At 37.4% G+C, this 18237-nt stretch overlaps 3 protein-coding genes across 3 annotated transcripts; 1 reads left to right on the top strand and 2 right to left on the bottom strand.

The window, feature by feature from the left end:
* Positions 1–292: 292 nt before the first annotated feature.
* On the bottom strand, positions 293–10577 carry FDP41_006093 (uncharacterized protein; the record flags this gene model as incomplete). The annotated part of the gene is made up of 2 exons (XM_044709690.1): positions 293–10042; positions 10290–10577. The coding sequence occupies 2 exons, from the start codon at positions 10575–10577 to the stop codon at positions 293–295; spliced, it is 10038 nt and encodes a 3345-aa protein (XP_044559332.1).
* Positions 10578–10838: 261 nt separating this feature from the next.
* On the bottom strand, positions 10839–15470 carry FDP41_006092 (uncharacterized protein; the record flags this gene model as incomplete). The annotated part of the gene is made up of 1 exon (XM_044709689.1): positions 10839–15470. The coding sequence occupies one exon, from the start codon at positions 15468–15470 to the stop codon at positions 10839–10841; it is 4632 nt and encodes a 1543-aa protein (XP_044559331.1).
* Positions 15471–15806: 336 nt separating this feature from the next.
* FDP41_006091 (uncharacterized protein) lies at positions 15807–18179 on the top strand (the record flags this gene model as incomplete). Its single annotated transcript, XM_044709688.1, has 1 exon — positions 15807–18179. The coding sequence occupies one exon, from the start codon at positions 15807–15809 to the stop codon at positions 18177–18179; it is 2373 nt and encodes a 790-aa protein (XP_044559330.1).
* Between the last annotated feature and the right edge of the window lie 58 nt (positions 18180–18237).

The following is an 18237-nucleotide window of genomic DNA, read 5'->3' as shown; positions in this document are numbered from 1 at the left end:
AAATTGGTGGAGCAATTGAAACAGGAAGAACTCCAATCAACGCAAACACAAACTCAATAATTGCTCCTCCACCTATATTGATAGTCTTTCATCATTTTCTTCCAACACATTCCGACCTGAAACTGTTTCATCACAACAAATTCATCATCATGGAAAGAAATTAAATTTTATTTAGAATTTTCTAGGAAAGCTATTCGGTTCAGTAAACAAGTATACTTTCACAGCAATAGTAATTATTTTAAAATGATTTCAAAAATAATAATTATTGATGCTTGAAAACTGCTCTACCACCCTAGTAATCGATATTCTCATATTCGGATTGTTCTTTAAACACTCTTGCAATCTCAATATTCAACTTGTTTTTGAATTTGTGTAAATATTCCTTATCGAGTGAATCCAAGAGACGAACAATATTGCTGCCACTTCCGAATACAGACTTTTCTTTTTCTGTGCTCACAATTTTGAGGGCATCGTGTGGTTCATTGACCAATTCTACGGACTTGATTTTAGACAAGGCCATTTTCCATTTCACCTTCTTATCTGCATGATCCACTTTCATGATATACTTGTCTGTAATGAGGTACACAAACTGTTTCGTTGAATCAGGCATGTAATAGACTGGCTTGTTGGTCTTTGCATATTGGCCGTCATCAATGGTCACTGTCAAATATTTGGAATAGGCATCTGTCAAGGAATATCTCACGACACTACCATTCTCGGCCAACACTCGAGGATATCGTACTCGACTGAAAATCGTGGTACTGCTATTACTAATTCCTTCAACGGTTCGTGTGGCCATATCAATGATACCTCCTACTGGTTTGAGTGGAATTCCAATGATACCTTTACCCACTCCTTTCACAAAACCGATGGCTCCTTCTTCTTGAATACCTCTAATGGGTTGTGTCACAATACCAGTGGCACCTCCATAAATTCCTCTGAAGAGTGATTTTGCTCCCGATGCCAAACCTTCCTTAATATCTTTGGGTTTTTGACTGGCCTGTCGTTCACGTTGTTGATTGTATTCTTTATCGAAGGTTAAAAAGGCAATACCATTACCGACATTTCCTGTCAATTTGGATGTAAAGTTACCAATACCATGTACAGAATTCTTCAAAAGACTCATGGAACCTTTTGCCAAACCACTGGCAAACTCTTCTGGGCTCTTTGTAATGGCAGAAGCTGGCTCATAGAAAAAGTCAACAACACCAGTACCAATGTCACTGAACAAACCAATTGGATTTCCAATAATATCAAGCGAACCAAGAATCTTGTAGAATTGGACAGTCGCTTGACGAATGTAGTGCTTCTTAATCTTATCCATGAGTGCATTTAAAGTCATGAAAGGATGGCTCAAAATGAGAGAATTGAATTTCATTGGGGCATTATCAATTCGAGTGAAAGTGACACCGAGTGACTTGAAAAGAATGAGTAATGGATTGCTGTCATCTCCTTCGTGATTCAATTTGAATGTGAGATAAATCCTGACAGGATGCAATTCTAAATTTTCAAAGTAAAACTTTTCTGCATCAGCTTCAGATTTTGGAATTTCAACCGGTTTGGCCATTCTCTCCGCAGTTTGTCCATCAATTTCATTACTTTGTTCCTCATTTGTTGAAAGAATACCTATTAGTTTCACAAATTTGGAAATAAAGATGTAATCAATTTCACAACGTGCTTCTCGCATGGTAATGGACATGTATGGGAAGGTATTGACATTGGTATTATTTTCAATGGATCGACACATGCTAAAGTGAAGAAATTCTTGTCCAGGCTCATTAATATTACACAAAATGACAGGATACGTAGCATTGTAATCTTGATGATCCAACTGCAATCGATACAGTAGTGCCTCAATAAATTGATGCTTATCGGTGGTGGCATATCGCAAGGTAAGGCCGCCCAGTAACAGGTAGGCCACTTCACTCGGAGAATTGTCAATAAATGAAATTCCAATTTGATTAATTTCTGCGAGCATAAACTGATTGAATTCTTCTTCTTCTTCTTCCTCTGTGAAATCACTAAGTTGACCTTCTGAGGCACTACCAGACGCACCGTGCATGGAGGAACCAACACTCGATACATGCTTAATGAGAGGTTTGATGTTTTCTCCTTTTGTGGATCTTCTCTTTCGTTTCAATTTGAAGCTCTGTGTAATGAGTTTGTTCACACTTTGCAGTTTTTCTTTTGTTAACATTAAAACTCTGGTTGGACCGACTGGTTTCACTCGAAGATAGGCAACTCCTTTTGATCCCAACTTAATTCTCTTGTCTTTTCCAATTCGATCAATGTCAATATCATCCTTAATAATCACATTTCCAATTCGCAGTTGAAGTCCGTGAGCTCCCTTATTGTCATCCCAAACATAGGGAGTCATTTGAAGTGGCTTCACAGTCCACCATTTATCAACTCCCTTTTGTGAAAAGAACACTTCTTCATCGAGTTGATTATCAATCAAATAAGGTGGTTTCTTTGGTTTCTGTATCATGAGGAATACTGTTCCTTGTGTTTCTTGAACATCAACTGCTAAGAGTAATCCGATTGGTCTATTCGGATAATCTTCGTGTTTCAATTTGAGGAAGGTTTCACCTAGAGCATTGGTTTTGAATGGTGCAGACCAGGAAATCTTGTCATTGGATGCCACCTTCACTGAAATTTGTGGTTCATTCACTTCTAATTCCTTCCAATAATAATTCACATTGGTGTTGGGCTCTACTTCCAAGGGAACGACCAGATGATCATTATTGGTGAAACATTGTCGAATGAGAATCTTCTCATCGGTCGAATTCACAATAACATAACGTGGACTCAAAGTCAACACTTTAGTTCTGTAAAATTTGCCTTCTCCCAATGAAATAAAGTAACCAATCGAGTATTTCTTTGTGTCAGAAGAAACTGCAAAGTTGCCACTGGTACCAACGTTGGTGAGAGAGAAATTGGTACTGGCACCTGAATTATCGACCATGACGGCAATCTTTTCACGATCATAGGCTTCTGAATACATGAGATTTTCTCCAGGTGTAACCAAGTAGCGGTCTCTAGAGGTTTTCACTGCCACAATTTCTCCCGTATGATTTACAATCCAATAAGGTGAGAAGAGAACAATTTCACGATAGGCCAAGGCATTTCCTTCTGAGTAGTCAATGTAAATTCTTGAAATGTTGTTGGTAGCATTTTCGAGAGTGATATGAGTCGAATGTTGAGGTGGCATGCCACTGCTACTGTTACTGCTCTCTCGCTTCACAAGGTGAATGAGAGCAAGTTCTTTTGCGATCCATTCTTTTCCCATTTTCACTTTCAATAAAATGTTATTATTCATTTCAGCAGAGTAAATGAAAATACGTTCTCCTTTGGACATGGTTCCCTCTTGAACGACTGTTCGAGTATTATTTTGTGTTTGTGAAATGAGAGTATAGTCAATGGATTTTCCGAGCGTGTTGTCAATGCAGAGTGGAGGCTTAATATCCAAGGTGCAATAAAATCGTTGGAAAAGGAGAGGCACCTCCGCGTACTTCTGTCTAAATTCTTGATAATCAGTCTCGAGGGCAAAGTTGGTTCTCACAATGGCAAACATGTTGGGTCCAGAGGTGTTTGGAATGGTCACATTCTTGGAGCCCTTGTAGAGTTTGAGAAGCTCGGTAAATTTCAATCCTCCAGATGGTACACTCCATTGATAATTGTAATTGGGAGTTGTTGATGTTCCTCCCTGTTGTGACGATTCCTCTTCTTTCTGAGTGCTGCGCAACACTGGTCGAATGCAAAGAATATCTTCTGGTATGCTAGTGATTGGAATACCAATATATTCTTTAGGAGCAATCACTCCGAATCGTGTAATACTCTTGTTTCCAATATTGAGAGATCCAATTTCCCAAGAAATGTTGCACATATTTCGTATCTGTACGCCAGAACTAATGGTAATAATTTTTCTGCCTTCTATTAAATCATTGTCAACCATACAAACTTCATTTCGAGTATTCTTAATGTGTTGTTTTCCAGTTTGTTTTAACTCTAATTGAAGCTTGTTAAATCCTGGTACGTCCACAGTAATGGCATGCAAGGATCCTCGCGCTTTATCTTCTGGAAGTGAAAAGTTCACCTCTTGACCTGTTCCAATTTCGTATACATCTGCTTTTTGAAGTTGTGTATTGTAAGGGAAAATGAGCTTAATGACATGTCCTGTATGATTCCGAATGCAATAGGGATCAAATTTCTTGGATACCTTAGTTTCAGTGTAGAATTCTTCTTTCCAGAGTTTGGCTGTTGATGATACTGTGTTAATCATGGATTGAGTGACGTTCAATAATAGGCCGTCAAATTCCTCCAAATGGTACAACTGTTTGTATTTGGGAATGTCCAAATCTCGAATTTCAAATCGATCAATGGTTGCTGTTGTGGATTTGGAAGTAGGTTTTCTTCTAAAGAAGAATTCAATGCCATAGGGTTCAATAATTGGTTCCCATGAAGCAATCTTTAAGTTGTAATAGTCTGCTTGGATGTAGCCAATAATTTTCGCTTTGATGGAGGTCTTCTCTCCAAGTTGTGTCATTTTTGTATCAATTAGGTGAACTTTCTTAAGTACAAATGTGATAAGTGGGATATCGTAGCCTCTCACATCATCGACCATAAGAATGGACAGTGTTTGATCTGAACTCATATCGAAACTAAATGAAAATGCGTTACTGATAGGGTCATGAGAGATGTTTTCGAGTGGTGCTGGTTTTGAAATGGTATCTCTTGATTCGACATAGTCACTGAGAACAAATTGTCCATCCATATGCTCTATTTCATCTTTGGCTTCTTCGAATTCCTCTTCTTCATCGGAAGTTTCAGAGTTATCAGAGAGATGATTCGTTAAATGATCATCCGACAACAGATAACTACTATCTGTTGACTTGGGTTTTTTCATGGCTTCTGTGAAATGATTCACCACTTCAGTGATCATTTTAACATCTTGGTATGAAACTCTTGCCCTAATATTTCCATCAATTTTTGCCTTAATATCACTCAAAATATCGGTGCGAGATTTGTGCTCTGAAAAATATTCTAAATCCAATGAGAGTGGTTCTAAAATATTATTTTTCGCCATGGATTGACTCGAAGACTGGAAACTGTCAACAAACATGGACAATTCATTAATGCCCACAACAAAAAGCTGCTTTGTAGCACTGGTTTGCATTTTGAATTTCAATTGAGATCTCACTACTAAAAGTCTGCTGTTTGGATCGTTGGGTTTAACTGGGAACATGACATTTGGGTTGTCCACAAACACGCTTACAATGGTGCTTGATTTATCTTCATTGATAGCTCCTTCCTTGTTGCTGATGAATTTGCTTCCATTTCCAAAAACAATGATAGACTTTTCTGACAATTCGCAATAATCCTCCAATTTGTGTTCAGGTTCTTTCTTAATGACTACGTTGGTCAATGTTAAGGTCATTCCTTCCTCAATTTTGAAAACTTGCTGAACGAATGGAAGTTCAATGGTATGTCCATTTCCGTTAATTTCAATATTTCCTCCTTCAATGGTATGGACAATTAATCTCTTTGTAGGAGTCAAGGATAAATCGGCTCCCAAAGTGATGTCTGTGTTGATATGAATGTCACCTACAGGCATATTTTCAAAGGAGAGAATCTTTCCCTTTGGTGGTTTTTGTGGCCTCATGTTCATGAAAAAGTTTTGAATATCAAATACAATTTCAGGAATAAAAATGATACGAGGATTTCCCATTTTGACATCTACTTTCACAAGGGATTTCTCTGGATCATTAATAACATCCACAAGAAGGAAATGCTGAGATTTTGTGAGGGATGTTTGATCCTGTCGAGTATCGACAAACGTTTTAAAGTGACCGTCTGATTTTCGGAGATCATGAGCGTCTGCTGAGCTGATTGAAACACTAGTGTTCGACAAACCACTTCGCTTCATATTAAAATCAACATTGAGATCATACATGTTCATACGTGCTAATGAGTCTTCTGTTGATTTTGAGACTGTTAAATTCAAATTAGAGAAGAGAACCTTAACAGTGACATCTGTAATTTTAGCATCCTGCTCAGTGATTTCTTTCTTAGACGGAGTGGTGATTATTGTTGATGAAGTATCTTTTTTGTCATTCTTATCTTGTATGCTTGGAAAGCCAGCATTATCATTCACATTACCATCAATAACCTTGAAAATCATTTGATATTGTTCTTGTGTGAGAGTCATGGCCACATCTGAAACCTTAATATCAACGGAGACACCAGGGAATTTGTTTTCTGTATTGATGACAGGCCTTTCAACAGCCAAAATCCAATCCATATCTCCTACCACATAGGTCATTGGATCTTGAGCGGTTATGGTGTGTAAATTCATTTTCGTGAAAGAAATATCATAACTTTCTAACCAACAACTGTTTCTCTCAAAAAGCGAATTTGAAACTCTAATTTTACCCAAATTACCAACAATACATTCTGGATTATTGAAAGCCATTGGAGCAATGACAAGAGGGTTCAATAAAGTGATATGCATATTAAACATTTCTAAACTTTCATATTGTTTGACAACAGAGTCTTTAGAAATTTCTGATACTTTTTTACCACCTGCTGCCAATACGTCCCATAATGGCCCATTTTGCATGTAGTGTTGTAATCTGACAATAATTCTGTTCAAATAAACTATTTTGACAGATTCGAGAACAAGTTTCAAAAACTTGTTATAATATGGCTGAGAGGGATCCAAATTAGCAGGACGTTCATTATTCTGATGATAGGAAAAGGTAATGAGTGACTTATCGCTCGAAGAAGAAAGACCAACAATTTCCTTGTAGATTGAACCATCATTAGTGTTGTCCACGGCCAACAAATTACCGACTGTTCCTTTCACATATAAGGCAGCTTCATTCATTGCAAAAGAAACATCTGCATTGGCAATAGTAGCAGTTGCAAAATTGGAAAAGTCTTGTAATACGAGCACCAAGCTTACTTCTGATAGAGAAGCATGCAAATCTAGGGTGTTCCTCTTCTTGTCTCTTTTTTCTACGTATTTCTTGGCTTCTGCTGGAGTAATTGTTGGAACTCTTGATTCAATTTGTTGTGTCAACTCGATGACATCATAAATATACAATAGAAAAGTAGTGAGGGATACTGGGTCAAAATTGAAGAGAATTTTGTGGAAGGTAACATCCAACAATAAATCTGCATTTCTACCATAATATTCAGATTCTCTATTATTGACTTGTATGAGTGTCAAATCTGCCAAACGTTTGTCTGATTGTAAGTCTGATGTAATAATGTACTTATCGGTGAGACGAGTAGTCTTGTCACTGATGGTAAAAGCTCTAAGAGAAAAATTCATGATCATGTCAAAATTACGGACTGCCATGTCCACAGAAAAATCTTGTAACTTGATGTCTGTGAGAGGCAAATCAATAATTGGACTATTTTCAGTGTTGTCCATCTTTTTGTTGTAAACGAGGGAAGCACAAAACTCTCCAAGATTAAACGTCAATTTAAAATTCACCTTCTTTTGTCGTACCTCTTCATTTTCTGCATTCTCTGTATTAGTTATATCAAGGACAAGTTTTCGATTCACATTTTTGGTTATCATAAGGTTGAACCACTTATCATAAACATTTTGATTTTCAACCTCAAAATAGACAGTTGTGGGTCCTGTATCCTGTGGAATGACTGCACACCACTGTAGAGCGTTCAATTCTGAGTTTTTATCACGTTCTTGATACTCTACAGATCGTTCGTTCAAAATGATACAACCAGCTGCTTTTAGATCGTTTTCATTCGTATAGAGCATTAAACGTCCATTTTCTGTGAGTTCTGCCCAATAATTCTTCCATTGATTGTCTGTCAAAAGATCAGATTTAACCTTCATGGCACCCTTGAGTTCCACATCTTCCTTACTATTACCTGTTGGATTGTCCGCCAACACAAGGAAGTTATTTGTGATTTTGATAATAGTATTCATGGCCATTGGAGATAAATTAATCTTGATATTTGGGATAGTTCCCTCTAGCTTTGTTCCAGCATAGTTGGGATCATTGGTGATGAGCAAGCCCAATTTCAAACCAACATTAACTTTTTCCACCAATTGGAAACTATTGGAGCTCTCTGAAACATAGGTGTTATTCTTAAAACTAGAAACATCGGTAATCATCGCTTGAATATTTGATAATTCTATATCAAACCGATCGTAAAAGTCCTTCTCTTCAACGGTTTCGTTCTTAATTCTTCTAGCTCTTTCAATTTTATCAATGTCACTCTTGAATTTTAATTTACCTAAGTCTAGCAAAACAACCTTTGAATTTTCATCTTTGTGATCAAGAGGTACAATAAATGTTGGTGCTAAAATGAGTACATTCAAATCAATAATCATCTTGGATTCGAGAGCAACTTTCAGTTGGGTGAGTGCTTGTTGTTGTAAATTTTCGAATTGTTTCATAGCTAAACTTTGTAGAGTTGAAAAATCAAGATTGGATGGAATAATAAAGAAGGAAAGAATCTTTTGGATGAGAGGAATATTAATAGCAATGTCTACTTGTTGAAGCAACACTTGGAGTTTCAAGTCTGACTCTCCATCCAAAGGTTTTGTTTCAACAAGTACTTCGGCGAGTTGACCCGATTCCTTTCGTTTTGAAACGATTTTCTTGAATTGGGTCACATCTGAAAAGTGATCGGTAATTTCGAAATCTTCCAATGTGACTCGTACAATTACAGAGCCTTGTGCTCGTACGCCAACTTCTGTTCTGAAGTTGTTGAAAGCACCTTTCACTATGGCTGATTCAGAGTCGCTACTTTTCACACGAGCGCTTCTCAATTTAAGTTCGCCTTGCTTTAGGAAAAAATTAATTTGATAGGCTACATAATCAGCAGGTAACTCAAGAGATTGAGACTTTTCTTTTGCGTTGTAGCCAATCGTTTTGTGAAGCTCTTCACGTTGCTCATCGGTGAATTCGAATACCACCGGTGATGCAGGTTCTTCTTCTGTGCTCGTGGTAGATGCCGTTTTTGTGCCACCTCCAAACCATCCTGAAAACCATCCTCCAGATTTTTCTTTTTTAACAAGCATGTGCTTATTCTTCTCCTTTTCCACTTTTAATTCTTCGTGAGCTAATTCTCGGAAAAAGAGTATGTCGTCAAAATCGAGCTTGTCCTCAAGTTCTTGTAATGATTTCTTTTCAGAGTCTGAAAGTTTTTTCTGCCAAGGATATTCCTTAGTTCTCTTGAATAGCTCAATATGTTCTTTACGATCCTTCTTTCTCTCCTCAACTTGTTCCCAAGTAAAATGTTGCTTTTCCACAATATCTTTTGCTGCGTGTACCAAATATTCCCACCATAATTGTTTTTCACTTGACACATAATCGCTTTTTGGTCTTAAATGTCTGAATTTTTCAAATTTTGCATAGTTGGTCATGTATTCCAAAGTTGACAATAAATTTTTGTATTGTCTGTCATCGAGGCAAAGATTTACATTGTCTAAAAACAGGTTTGCAATGAGTTTGGGCTTTGACATGTCAATTTGACCTTCTTTTTGCAGTATGAGTTTTAATTCTCCATTAATTGGACTGACAATAAATCTTCTGTAAAATTTGTTTTCTGTAATAATCTTCCTCATGTGAAGTGAAAATTTTTTGGTGTCCATTCCAGACTTTGAAAATAATTCCACTTCGTTATTATTCATGTAGAATGACAAATTTTGTAAAAGTAATTTCTTATAGAATGCTTGTTGAGCTGTTTTGATGAATACTTCCTCCCAACTGTCATTACAACTCTTGAGTGAGAGTTTTTCCATTGTTAGACCAAAAACAATACGATTTTTTGGATTAGATCCATCTTCATAACGAATATGAACGTTCGAAATTTCAACTTGAAGATTGTTGAGGATTGTTTCGGTCAATCGTGAGACGAAGGTATCTCCTTGTTTTTCCTCTTTCTTTTCCGAACCTGCTGCTTCATTCAATAACTCTTGTTGTTCTCTCCATAGTTCGTGATTTTGAAGAGCACGTTGCTTAGCAAGCAGTGCACGTGCTTTTTCGGCTTTTTCGTCGTACTGTTTCGACAATTCGGAATCCACAATGTTGAGTTGTTGTTGTTATGTGATTGAGAGTTGTAAATGTTGATTGAAAATTAAAGCATATGTATGTCAATATTTAACATTATATAATTAGTAGGGTAGTGAAATCCAATTTTTGTGACCATCATCGAATCACATACGATGATACGAAAGAGAATGTTTGTAAATGATTGGTCGCAAGGCGAATAATCTCCAAATTATTAAAACCAAATAGAAAACCTACGTGATCACACTTTTTAGGTTGAACCACCAGAAAAACATCACTCACTTTGGCAATAACCGGGCTGCTCGAGAGTGATTGCCAAGGAATGGAAGCATCAATGCTTCCAACACACCCCTGTACAACCGATACGGGTAAATCAAATGTATCCAAAGCCGAAGCTTTCAGCGTTAAATTGGTGAGATTAATACTACCACTCCATATTGCAATCTTGAGTGATTTACTATCAAGATTTTCAATGTAATCTCCCAATAATTTTACAATGATTGTGGAGGCAATGCCTTCAAACATGTTGTTCCTCTCTCTGTTTTTTTAAATAATTGAACGGAACAAGGTGAAGAGAAATGTAACGGCTACAATAGCCTTGTGTTTGTTGGTGATTTTTTTTTGAATGTTCGTCTTGGTTTGATTGAAGCAGGAAACCCTCTTCTCTTTTTGGAAACGTGCTTTAAATTGTTCAGTGCATGTGCATAAGAGGATTCATAAATCTCTCTCGAAAAACATTTTTTCAATGCTTTTAAATTTCACAACAACCTGTAAGATTGTTATAATTTATTGAACATCTTTGAAAAAGTCCATGGCCAGCACTTGAGACGCTTTAGGTCTCTTCTCTGGATCATATTCAAGCATGGCCAACACGGTCTTAATAAATCCATCACTGTATTTCTCGCCGCATTGTTTGATCTTGTCACTCACATACTCTTTCACTTCCTCTGTATTGGACATCTTTTGTAAATAGAGTTGAGCCAATGAAACTGTTAAATCAAATGTGGTCAAACCAAAGATGCTACATCCTAAACTGAAAACATCTGCATTGAAACTATACTTGGATCCTATTAACATTTGTGGCGACATGAAGAAGGGTGTACCTGCAAAACTCATCGACTGCAACATGGCACTCTCGCGGGCCAATCCGAAATCACTCAACACGACCTTAATCTTATTCCTCTTGGTATCGAAAGATTCAATGAATATATTTGATGGTTTCACATCACGATGAAGCATGTCTCGTTCTTCCTCTAAATACTTTAAACCTTTGCATACTTGAACAATGATTTGTTTCAGTACCTTTTCAGAGAGATGTTTCTTTTCTTTGATGAATTGATCCAAATCTCCGTAAGCGTAATATTTCATAACAAGGAAGAGGGACATGCTTGCTTCATCGATGAGTGCATCTTCGAGTGAAACTAAATGTTCATGTTTCATCTTGAACATGGCGACAGCTTCCTTAAACTTTTCATTCAATTCTGAAAGGCCAGAAAGTTGAATTTTCTTGACTGCAACAAGAGCACTCTCCGTTGATTTCTGGCTCAAAACAGATGCTTTAAAGACTGCTCCAAAAGCTCCAGCTCCAATTTTCTCAATAATTTCATACTTTTTGCCTAAAACATTTTGTGTCACAATGGTCGAAGTGGTCGGACTCGAAGTTACAGAACTTTGTGAAGTCACTAAATCATTCTGTGCAGCCAATCCACCTCCTTTCATGGACCGATATTCACTAATGAAGAGAGGAGATGAGGAACCTTGAGTGGCTATATTACTTTTAGGTTCGAATTCTCTCAGAACGGCATCACTGGTGACGATATGAGAATTGGTTACCGTTTTAGATTTTTGCTTTCTCTTCACCACATAAAATCCTATCACTGCTAACAGCACCACAACGATTGGTACAAGAACACATACAACCAAAATGGAAACCACAATGGCGGCAATTTCACCTCCTCCCAAACCATTAGGTGCGACCACAGCTCCTGGATCTTTTGGATCAAGATTTGTGGTATTTGTGGAATTGGTTGAGGCATTGATGAATGGTGGAGAGGGATAAATATCGGCAAAGAGGGCAAACGAAGTCAAGTGACGCGTTTCACAGGTGATGACAAGATTGGTTGTGGTGGTGGTATTGGTCATGACAGTTGTGTTAGTGATAGCATTGAAAGTTGAAAAACTTAATTTCTGAATAACGGGTTGAACGGTGGTTGCAATGGTGGAATCATTGACCCATACAGAATCAAAGTACCGACAAACGATTCCTGCCTTATTGTTCAAATACAATTGTAGAAGAGTGGAGTTGAGGCTGCCTGTGGAAATGTTAAATAAAAGTTGAATGGGTTGTTGTAAATTGTTGACAGCGAGGACTGAGTCGTCACTTTCTCTTTTGATATCGATGGAATAAATATTTTGAATCAAAGGAAGGCTCGAGGTTGGAATCAAGTTCGAAGAAATGCTTGAAAAATCAAATACAGAAGTCAACACTCGATAACGTGAAGTGGAAAATGCGTCTGTGAGACCATTCTTTGGAAACGTAATGGTGACATTTCCAACCAGTGATGTTGTCCATCCAGAAAATTCAGCAATGTTTGGCACAATGGAAATTTTGCCTTTCAATGAATTGAGGGAATACTCTGTTACGCTACTACTACTGATGAATTGTAGTTCCCACGATCGTGTGATGGTTTTTACATAATCCAACAGTTGAGAAGATATTGTTGAGAATGGTTGATTCTTGGAGATGGGTTGTTGAGCATACACATCGTTCAGTGTTTGTTGAAGAGCTATTAAATTGTTCTTGGAAATTCTTGAAGGTTTGATGTGTTGTAAAATAAACTTGGCATGAATGGCCCAGGTATTACCAAAAGTTGGTAACAACAAATTATTGTACAGGTTTAAGGTCTTAGTGAAAGAAACTACTTGTACGAGGAGTGGTGTTAAATATTCTGCAGCCAAATCATCCACACTCGAGTGGAATACTTTTGTTCTCATTTCATTGATTGTTGAAAATATTGTAGAGAGTGTGCTGTTGATGAGACCAACATCGAGAGGTGATGCACTTATTGTATATTTGCCAGTAGCACACATGTTCAATAGGATTGCAAAATAATTAGCTGTCAGAATATTTGTTGTTTGGTTTGATGGTGGCAGTACTCGATCGTAGACGTATTGCACACATTGTTGTAATGTATAGGTACCTGGGTCCACACTTGTTGGATAGGAGACAGAGATTGGAATTGTGTTGGTGACAACGCCACCATAATGATCTGTTTGCGAGAAAACAATGTTCATATTTCCAGCTCCAACTCGAGTCATTACTGATGTTTGTTTAGTGCTCGATACAGCATACATCAATTCATTGGTAGATGAGTCCACAATGTCAATCGTAACGGATTTCACATCTTTTTCAGGAATAGTTGAAGAACATGTCAATGCTAATACAGACTCATAGGCATAGATTGGGCTAGCATTATCGGGAAAGGAAAAAACTCTACACGTTCCAAATCTCAATGGCTTTGGCATGATGGTTGTAGAAAAGTTGAAAGAGGTTCCATTCAAATACATGATAATTTGAAGAGATGAATATGGAATAGTGTTAACGGTAGAAAATGCTGCATTCATATAAAAGGAATTAGAATTTTGGTTTGCCGTATAGGTTGGGGTATCACTCAATTTGATATTGTTTTGAAAAACGTCAAAACTTATCGAAGGTGCTTTTTCCACAGAAGTGACAAGGGCTGAAAATTGAATTGTTGATCCTTTTGATGTAAACGCAGGAATTGGTGACAATGTAACCTGCAAGGGAACTGCATTCACAATTTGAACATTTGTGGTTAAAGTTGTGAAACTTCCAATAGCTGCTGTAATGACATAGTTTCCAAGAATGAGGTTTGCATTGCTGATAGAGGCTGACAGACCTTGTGACTGAAGACCACAATTGCTCCCAGAGGGACCTACGCATTGCCAATTAATTGCTAAATTTGAGAGTAAACTTAATGGATAATTGACAGGATCCACAGAAGTCACAACAATTTGCACATTTCCTCCAGAAATGGATTGAGTTTTACCTCCTCCAATTAGCACATAAAAAGTGTTGATCATTGTAGCCATGTCATTAAAACTTGCAGCGACATTCCTTGATGCTATTGGTTGAAGAGTGTTTGTTGTGGATGTCGCACCAATGGTAAGAATGGATCCATTCTTAAATGAGGAGGGTAAAAGAGAGGAAGAAAGCTTGATCAATTGATAGCCTGACAAAGAATTAACGAGAGAGCCGTCAAAAGCAAAAGTAGTGGTATAACCATTACTTGGTCCTGTCAAAAAAGCTTCCAAAAAACAATTCACACCTGTACAAGTAAATTCATTGGTGGTGTAGAAAAAACTTGCTGGAAGGAGTGTCGGATCCAATCCGTTCGAGCCCGTGCCAACATCCCAAGCTAATCCTCTTTGTGTAACATTCACCAAAAATGTTGTTGGCGATGCTTTAACACTATTCGAAGGAATTATAAAATCTGGAGTGTTGATATTCTTAATGTTATTGGAGGTTGGTGAGTCCTTTGTGAAAAATTTAAAGTTGAGCTGTGCATTGGGTGAATATCGATAACTTTTTGAAGTTCGAATCATGGCACCTAGTCCAGAAATTGGTACAACTTCTAACATTGCTTGTGGTGTTTGTCTCGGAAGTGCATTGATTTTAAACGGAATTTGACCAGAGTAATTAAAGTATCTTCCAAAGATTTGATGTTCAGCTCCTAATTGAACGAATAGCGTGTTGTTTCTAGAATAACAATCGCTATCAAGTCCAAAGGCAGGAATGTAACTTTTAAAGAGATTGAGACAATTCGTTGGATTTATGGCCACGACTTCACTTGCGATCGTCGAAAGAAGAGCTTGATCACTATCAAAGTCAAAGATGACCTTGTCACATGAGAGATCCGTATAGCCGTCATGACATTTACAATAATCTCCATTAATGACATCAGTAATGCAATCACCATGAACGCAGGTTACTCCACAAACAACTCTGGTGGCAAAAGTTGTTTCTTTTTGAGAATGGTTTTGGTTGGAGGATTGACTCTTGTTGAAAACATTTAAAGATATGAAATAGGTTGATGAAAAGACTAGTACTAGGACTACCATCATGATCATGAAGAGAGACATCAAAAGCCAATAGTTCACATTCTTATTGAAAGAGAATGACAAGTGGTGATGCGATAAACAAGTCGATTCATCATTGTGCTTTTTGAACAGAAACCTCTGATCATAAGAGAATTCGTTATATGAATGAGAGTAGTCACTCAAAGGTGTGGAGTCGTGAGAAGTTGTGAGAGGACCAAGAATGGAAGAAGGACAAGAACTGTCGCTGAGAACCAATTCCTCTTGGTGTGAGGTTTTCATCAAGGTGTGAAATTTCATTTTTTTTCATGACAACTAAGTCGATTTTCAAATTTAGAAAGCAGAAACTGATCTCGCTAGTGAAATGTGAAGACCGTTTGCTATGACATAAAATAACCTTAATTAATGACGAGTGATAGGTGTGCCTAATTGCTCGACAAAGTCAAAACCGTCAATCCCCTCAACAAACGTCATTTCGAAAAAATATTTCTGGCATCCACAGAGAGATACACTCACACCCTCCTTGCACCGTAATGCAGCAACGAATGTCACTCCGATCACTTCACCGTCCATGACTTTGCAAACCTAACCCAACATCAACCACCCTCATACTCTCAAATCTTCAGTAAACACAAAATGAAAAAACTCGTGAAAACGCTCTCTCGAAATTTTCACTCATCTATCTCTTCCTCTAACAACAACAACAATAACAACAATATCGATCCTTGTCATTCAACAAATAACTCAAATTTACTCTCACTTCCTCAACAACATGCCGTCAGTCATCATCATCGGGAGCACTTGTCTTCATCGACGGGAACCCTTGAATTGCCATCATCGTCTTATCACCATAGCTACGATGATTTAGAACAATGTCGAGAGGATGATTACAATTTGTCGTCTTCCTCTTCCAACTATGGTTTGACAGTCAAACCTAAAAAGAAGAGATCATTCTTTTCCAAGTCTCAGAATGAGTTGCATGAGATGAAGGGAGGAAATACAGGAATGAATACGAATTGGAGTCAACAGATAGCAAATGGTTTGCAAATACTGAGTCGTCGAGAGTCAAGTGCCACTGTCACTTGTCAATCAAGGTCAAAACGACCTGTCTTGACATTCACTCTCGATCTTCTTTCGGCAGATGTCTTGCAGTACATCTTGTCGTTTTTACCATGCCAATCGGTTCATACTTGCTTTGCCGATGAATACAAAACTTATGTGAAACTTTACAAAGCCATTCAACAAGGTATTCAACAATTCCCGAAACGTAAAACAGAAACCCTCAATTCCAAACAAAAGAAACAACTCAAAAAGCTAATCTATTCCAACGACAATTCTCCCAACATGAATTCTTCCTATTACGGAATATTTTCTCTCTGTTTCACTAAAAAATATTTTCTCGAAGAATTGTATGAACAAGTTTCATTTTGGCAATTCCTTTGCGAACACTTTTACAAAGTTGATATTTCTCGATTCAATGAAATGAAAGCCAAACTCATGAGATGCAAAATATTGAAAGAAAATGATTCACCACTTATTTGCTGGAAACAAATTTTTAGATATTACAATGAATATATTGCACGTTGGGAGACAGATATGGTTTACAATATTTTCAAAATTTCAAGACAAGACACAAAAATCTCTCGAATTTACAAAGAGAAGAAAACCTCTTGGACCAGTCAACTTGCTTACAATCTAAAAGAAGAGACTCTTCGTACTGTATTTTCTTCTAACAATTCCAACTCGGATTATTATGCTATCACTTCCACAAGTTTTGAACCCAACAACTTGTATTATTTTGAATTTACATGTAAATACAGCACTCAGTCGAGAATTGCTGTTGGAGTGGTTCCCAATACGAATGCTTTTTATAAGGATCAGTTGGAAAGTGTCAATGATACATCACAAGACAATCATCAAATTGATTTGGATTCTTCCTTTTCTTCTGTCACTTCGAATCATGATGTGGATACCCATAATGCAGCAAAGAATGGATCTAGAAATGAAGCAACACAACCATTTAATCCACTCGAGTATAGACCACCGACTGATGTGCCCTGTATGTCCTTATTGGAGAACACAGAAGAGGGACAATTGTTTTTACCAGGTGATAAGATTGGTGTCATTTGTGATTATTCATTTAGTGAAAAGAATGTACTCAAGTTGTATTTCTGTTTGAATTGGGACTCCACCAAAGAGTATACTTGTTTCAAAAAGACTCTCGAACGAATTAGACATGTTGAAAGAGATTCCTCCTGTCCATTTTCATTGCACGAAGAAAAAGTGTGTGCCTATCTTCTTAAATATGATTTACACAACATGCAAAAAGAAGTTTTTCAATTGAATGGTACTACGGTTGGACATTCCGCAAGCTCTTCGAGAAGTTTCTTCAGTACATCCACTGCATCCATGCCTGCTTCAGCATTGACTGCCTTGCATGACAATCCTGCCAATCACAGCTCACCTAATTTAGTATCATCCTCTAACAAAACTCTTTCTAACTCTCTGACGAATAATAATGGTAATACTAACTCTGTCACAACATCACAATCTCACATGAAAAACAACTTGTCTAACTCTCTCTCACCAAATCCACTCTATGAAGAAAGAATCATGGCTCCCTTTAAGAAACACGACATTCGGCTTGTTTACTTTATTCCCAATTTTAGGAATTCCACAGAGCAACATTTCCAATTTCCAAAATGTTACAAATCCAATCAGAGGCGTGAATTAATCTCTTTCTTGAAAGTGAATGAACGAGTGTTGCATTCCAATGACGTAAATTCCGATCAGCCAAATCTTCCATCTCGTTCATTGAATTCTTCATTCGATCCGAGTAAGGAAAGGCCAACTTCTTCCACTGCCGAGTTGAATTTACCAGACTTGAAACTGTGCATGTCTTCATTGGAAGTTGGAGATGCAGTTTTCATTACCAAGCCATCATTACCCTATCCTCCATTGTACTATCATTTATTGGTCACAAAGCAACACAAAACATCTCATCATTAAAGTGTAACATAGCATTACCGCTTGACAGGTCATGTGAACGTCTGGGTTTCAGAAGAGA

The sequence above is a fragment of the Naegleria fowleri genome, assembly GCF_008403515.1.
Source record: "Naegleria fowleri strain ATCC 30894 chromosome Unknown tig51, whole genome shotgun sequence".
Taxonomy (NCBI): Eukaryota; Heterolobosea; class Eutetramitea; order Acrasida; family Naegleriidae; genus Naegleria; species Naegleria fowleri.
The sequence above is the reverse complement of the archived record's forward strand: the minus strand, read 5'-3'. Positions and strand labels throughout refer to the sequence as shown.